General features: G+C 40.3%; 1 protein-coding gene across 1 annotated transcript; it reads right to left on the minus strand.

Annotated features, from left to right (window-relative positions):
- Nucleotides 1–3,812: 3,812 nt before the first annotated feature.
- Nucleotides 3,813–5,511, minus strand: CCT8L2 (chaperonin containing TCP1 subunit 8 like 2). Its single transcript, XM_044679867.1, has one exon. The coding sequence runs from the start codon at nt 5,509–5,511 to the stop codon at nt 3,868–3,870; it is 1,644 nt and encodes a 547-aa protein (XP_044535802.1). The 3' UTR covers nt 3,813–3,867.
- Between the last annotated feature and the right edge of the window lie 650 nt (nt 5,512–6,161).

Genomic DNA, 6,161 nt, shown 5'->3' on the forward strand with positions numbered 1-6,161 from the left:
ACAGGAGCAACTATAGAATCACAGAATCTCAGAGTTCAGAGGGAACATAGAGGCCCTCTAGTTCAATGAATACTTGAATAAGAATTTACTGTACAACATACCAAACAAGTAGTCATCTCGTTCAAATGGATCTAGAACTTCATCAATGTAAATGTAAAAAAATGATAAATTCTTCCCCCAAAGATGCAGATGGGAACCCTTTCATGCCTGTCCATCCTATAGAATTCTTGTCCATATTCTTTAATTTGCCTCAGGGGTCCACCCAGCATGCTAGTGGTCTTCCTTAATTTCATTTGACATTGACAGCATACCAGTGGGGCACATGGACTATCCAGTCTCATTCTAGTAATATATCTCTCTAGTCATTGCTCGACTAATAAGGAAGAACTCAGAGAGCTCCATTTCATTTTTAGATAGTTTTAATAATTCTACAGCTTTTCTTTTACCTGCTTCTTTGCAGTTTCTGCCCAGTTGCTGCTTGCTCAATTATCTGGGGCCAAACAGAACAAATCAGATCTTACTTCCATATACATGTGGCAGCCCCTCAAATGCTTTTAGACAGTTGTCATATATCCCATATGTTTTCTTTTCTCCCAGCTAAATAATCTGTTCCGTCAATTACTATTTTGAAATATCTCTTTACCATTTTGGTTGCCCTCTTCTTTTTTCCCCTTTTTTTCTTTTTTAATGCTTACCTTCTGTCTTAGAATCAGTACTGTGTATTGATTCTAAGGCAGAAGAGTGGTAAGGGATAGGAAGTGGAGGTTAGGTGACTAGCCCAGGGTCACACAGTAAAAAAAAAATGTCTGAGCCAGATTTTAATCTAGGACTTCCTGTCTTCAGTCTTCATTCTCTCTGCTGGGCCACCTAGCTGCCTCCATTGGTCCTCTTCTTGTTTTAAAACTTATCAAGGTTCTTTCTAAAACGTGGTATTCATAACTGACAATAATATTCCAGATGTGATTGGACCAGGGCAAGATACACCAGGACTTTTTTCATTCTAGTAGCTCAATATGATCTCTTCCTCTTTCTCCTCCTCCTCTTTGCCATATCACCCCATTTACTCATAATGAGTGTGCTGCCTACTAAATACTTCAGATCCTTCTCAGCAGAATTCTGTTCTAACTCTGGATTCCTCTGAATATTTTCCTGCTGACAACTTCACATATACCTCAGTTCTTTGATAAATGCTATGGCACTTGGCTGCTTATTCTCTGGATGAATTCTGGCCACTTATCTCTGAATGAGTGAGGGAATGAATGAAATACACCCTATGTTATACTTGTAAGGTTGATTTCTGAAAATTATGGAAGCTTTTAACTTATCCCATTTGCATTTCATCTTGGCCTCAAGTTAGAGCTTGTTGAAATCTTTTTTGTATCTTGATTTTGTCATTCAGTAAGGTAGCTGTTTCTATTAGTTGTCATCTGTAACTGATAAACATGCAATCTTTAGTACATGTTGTGAACTTACTTCCAATGCTAACCTCAGCATGTTTTAGCTTTTTTAATGCCTTTCATTTTTACAATATGCTTATTTCTTGATATCAATCCCTAAACTCCACTTCCCTAAATTGAACTCTCCTTAATAACAAGGAAAAAATAGTTAAGTAAAATACAATGGATATAGTAAGCAAGCCTTGTAATGTATGTAACATTCTGTCCTAGTAGTCCCTCATTTCTTTTCTGAGAGGAGGGAACAATTAATCATTTTTCAGTTTCCTTTTACTGATCTCTTCACTTATAGCATTGTAGTCATTGAGTATATTGTTTCTCTGGTTCTATTTATTTCAGTCCATACAAATTTTCACAAGTATCTCTGGATTTCTCAGTGCTTATTTTACTTCATTAAAATATTTTATTACATTCATAGAACATAGATTGTTTGGTCAATCAATCAGTCAATAGTCATATCCATTTCATTTCCAGTCCTTTTCTACCACAAAAAGTGCTTCTATGAATATTTTTATATAGTTTGGACCTTTTTATTCTTAATAATTCTGACCTCTCAAAGTATATGTGCTGACTTCTCAAAACATGGGTAGTTTAGCCACTTTGGGGACATAATTCCAAATTGTTTTTCAGAATTTTGGATCAGTTTATAGCTCTTCAAGTGGCCTATTGGTATACCTCTCTACATATAGTCCTTCTAACTTACATTTCCAGTTTGGCTGTCTTGCCAATTTGTACAATGTGATATGAAACCTCAGAATATTAAGCATGAATTTCTTTTGTTAGTGATTTGGAACATGTTTTTGCAGAATTGATCATTTGTGTTCTTTTGAAAACTGCTCATATCCTTGGTAAAGTTGCATATTTGCAATTATTCTTAGTCATATGTTCATGTTGATTCTTCATATATTTTGGATTTTATATCTTTATCAGTGATGTTTGACGCAGATTGCTCCCTCCTCCACATTATCTGCTTTTTTTCTTCCCAAGATCTTGAATTATTGATTTTTGCCATCCCACCCACTCAGTGACAGATAACCAGTTCCTTACAGTGGATCCTGAAATTGGCCTTTCAATTTTTCTTACCCTAGTGCTTCTTTCCAACTTCCTTGACTGCTTATATATTACTTAAGAAGAAGCTGGTGATAGAAATGACCAAAAGCTATGAAGCTGAAAAATTGGGAAGGACCAAATAGCTTGTGACAATTCTACTTGTTGTCACTTTCTACAGAAAATGGGTCCCTGGAACTACCAACCCTGAACTGTATTTGGTTTTGAAGTTGAGGAAAAGTTTAGGTTAAAAAAAATAAAATTTAAAAACTATGTAATACATTTTTGAAGCCCTGTGGGAACTTTGTTTCTCAGTTCTCAGATTCTTGGACAAGCATCTGAATCTTAACTCTTATGAAAGTAAAGGCTAAAAATAATGGTCAATGTTAAGATAAGGACAATCATAAAACATGGAGAACCTAATGTCTCTAATCTACATTAATCCCCTCATCCCTATAGGGGACCAGGCACTTGGGGACTGAACTATAAGGAAGCACCTTTAGGAGGAAGGAGAAAGTAACCCACAGATGAGGCTAAAGTTCTGTACTACAATCAGCTCATTACCATCCGTTGTCACCATGGAAAAGCAGGTCAGGTTGTTCCTCCCCCACTACCAAATACAGCCCATTAGCTGCCAGTGGGTGCTCTTTTTAACCCTTTGGTAAAGTACTTCCTTTATTTTCATGTGGACAAGAAGTATATACATAAGGGAGAGGTTTTGGATATTTCCTAATTTTCCTAAGTCTTTGCTAGGTAAGGCTCAAGACTTTTCATTATATAATATTTTTCAGTTTATTATCAGGATTTTTATATTGTACTCTACTTGTATTCATGGTTTGTCTCTCCAACTAGATTGTAAGATCCTGGAGCACAAGAACCCCATATACTTGTTTTGCATCCCTATGGCACCTATGCAATGCTAGGTGCACAGTAAGCACCTAGTAAATACTTTAAGGGCCATAGGATTTTTAGCTGGGAGTTAAAAGAACATTCAGTTCAATCTCTTCATTTTGCAGATGTAGAATCTTATTGAATTGGAATTAAATATGTCCCAGATTTGAGGAGGAAACAAGGTCTGATGAAGAGAGATGGAATTATTGATTCTTTGCAAGCTGGGAGGGATGCAGGCTCTAAGACTGAGAAGTGAACAAATAAACACAGGTTTGAGGAAGGAAGAACTAAATAGGGGGAAAGGTGAGAAATATTTGTTTTTTTTTCCTTCCTTTTTTTCCTCTAGAATAAGTGCCTTTAGTGGCACAAAATGTGGAGGGAATAAATGAGGTACACAATTCATTTTGGGTGTGGTATTGCCCTCCTTGGCAGTCTCCTTTTATTGAGGGAGTTACTAACTTATTTCTTCCAAGGGTTAGTTGTTATTGAGGGAGGTTGGGTGTTGTTTTAGATTATCTGATTCAGAATCCCTGTCCTTTGGGTTGATAAACTCCCCACTTTTCTTGGCAATCAGGATATCATCTACAGTCACTAGTTCCAATACCACATCAGCTGCCACCCGTATACCCCGGGTCTTGACAGTCAAGGGGTCAAATATTCCTTCCTGGGTCACATTTATTGTCCCTTCATCCCCCACTCCCATAACAATGTCCCCAGCCTGGTGGTGTCCCTGAAGTTGTGCCAATATATCTGCCCCTGGCACACCTGCATTCTCTGCTAGGATTACAGGAAGTGACCTAAGAGCCCTGGCAAATGCAAGGATCCCAGGACCATTGGGCCCCTCTAATTGGCTTCCCAGTTCTGAAAGTTCTTTAGCTAGAGCCAACTCCGTTGCCCCAGCTCCTGGTAGCAAGCGAGGGTCCTGACTCAGCTGTGTATAGGTATTTATGGCATGACGAACAGCTTGTTCTGCTCCCTTTAGTCCTTCATCCGTGGATCCCCGAAGGATCACAGTGATAGCAGGTGCAAATAAGTAATTCCATTCAAACACTACAGCCAATCCCAGTGCCATTTCCTGTGTATATACTCTAACACATTCCCCTGCTACAATGGGAGGTATCAAGAAAGGCAGCAGAGTTATATGCATGACATGGCTCAGCTGGACTAACTGCCTCCTGGACTTTGCTTGCACGACCATGATGTTATGCCGATCAGCATGCAGTAGACAAATCTCATTTATTTGTCCCCATACCACCACCACATTGATACCTACAGCTGCAAGCTGGCCCACTAGCCTTGATGCCAATCTGTCCTCTCCTTCCTTGTGGTTAATTAAGTCTTCAGAGGAACTGAGATGAGCAGCAGCAGGTGTATGGGGGCTAACGGGGCCGAAGGGGCAAGAATATAGTGCCACCTTGGCGTTAAATATAGCTGTAATTTTCCCACAGGGTGCACCATACACTGCCAATCCTGGTATCAGGCTTGAGTCACCCAGATCTGCCCCAGGCACTGAGCATACTGCCAAGCGTTCAGGGTGAAAACTTCCATCAGGATCCCTAGAATCATGACATGCCTGGGTCACCAAGTTTGTCAAATACTCATGGTGGGAGAGAGAGTGGGTATATACTGCAGAGCGGAGGGCCCAAGTTGGATTTTCCAAAGAATCTAGGGAACAAACAACCAAGGTAGGCAGTATCTTCAGGGCTTCATCGGTTGCAATAGCATAGGCTTCACGGACACGAGAGTGGGGCAGACCAGCTCTCACCATGGCTTCAGCTTGTTCAAGCAAGGCCCCAGCCAGAAGAACAACAAAGGCTGTGCCATCCCCACTATTCTCAGCTTGGGTCTGGGCTGCTTCCCGGAGCAGTTGAGCTGCTGGGTGTTCTAGTTCCAAGGCTCTAAGGATAGTTGCTGCATACCCTGTACAGACAGTTTTTCCTTGAGATGTCACCAGGTACTTTAGCCTGCCATAAGGGCCATAGCAGCTACGGAGAATACCAGCCAAGGTCTTGATTGCAGCTACACTGCCCAGCAAGGATTTCTCTTGTTTGCTCATACATTTTATCTCCTTATTTAGTACCTGTGGGAGATTTCCTGCTGAGGGGTCTGGATCTGCCATTGCCTGAGGAGAGAAGAAAGAAGACTATGGGGGCAAAAAGTCTGTGGGAATTTGTAGTATTGAGTAGATATAGTTTTCTGATTTTAAGTTCTAGGGGCAGCAAATCAGTGGAAACTCCTACTCCCACCTCAAAACACATAACTCTAATCTGGAGAAGTCATGATGGATAGGATCCATTGGCTTGCATTTAAGGAAGTTGATGTAATGGGAAAGGTCTTTGGCCTGGGAAGATGGTAATGCTCTGAGTCTAAAGATGTAGTAGGTCTCCCCCCCCCCCCAATTAACTTACGGAAGGGAGTGGGCTGTTAGGACTCCTTAAACTCAGTAAGTGAAATTCTTTCTCCAATTGCAATTCTGTGGGATGAAGTCACAGAAGGCAAGTGGAACTAGGAATTGAGGTTAGGGGTGGGGGTTGGAGAACAGGATATGAAGTCACAGAGGGATGTTTGGAATTCAGGTTAGCCCTGTTGATTGGGAGAAGCCAATACTATGTAGCGGGATCTAAGTTTCAAATAGAGAATCTCCAAGCCTTGTAGGTAACACAGAGGAAGAGGAAGTCATAAGCAAATATATTTATATGTATATCATGTCTATGTTTGTATATTGTATATATGAAGAAAGAGAGTCTTCATTTTGTTGACAATCATATC

The sequence above is a fragment of the Gracilinanus agilis genome, chromosome 5, assembly GCF_016433145.1.
Source record: "Gracilinanus agilis isolate LMUSP501 chromosome 5, AgileGrace, whole genome shotgun sequence".
NCBI classification, from domain to species: domain Eukaryota; kingdom Metazoa; phylum Chordata; class Mammalia; order Didelphimorphia; family Didelphidae; genus Gracilinanus; species Gracilinanus agilis.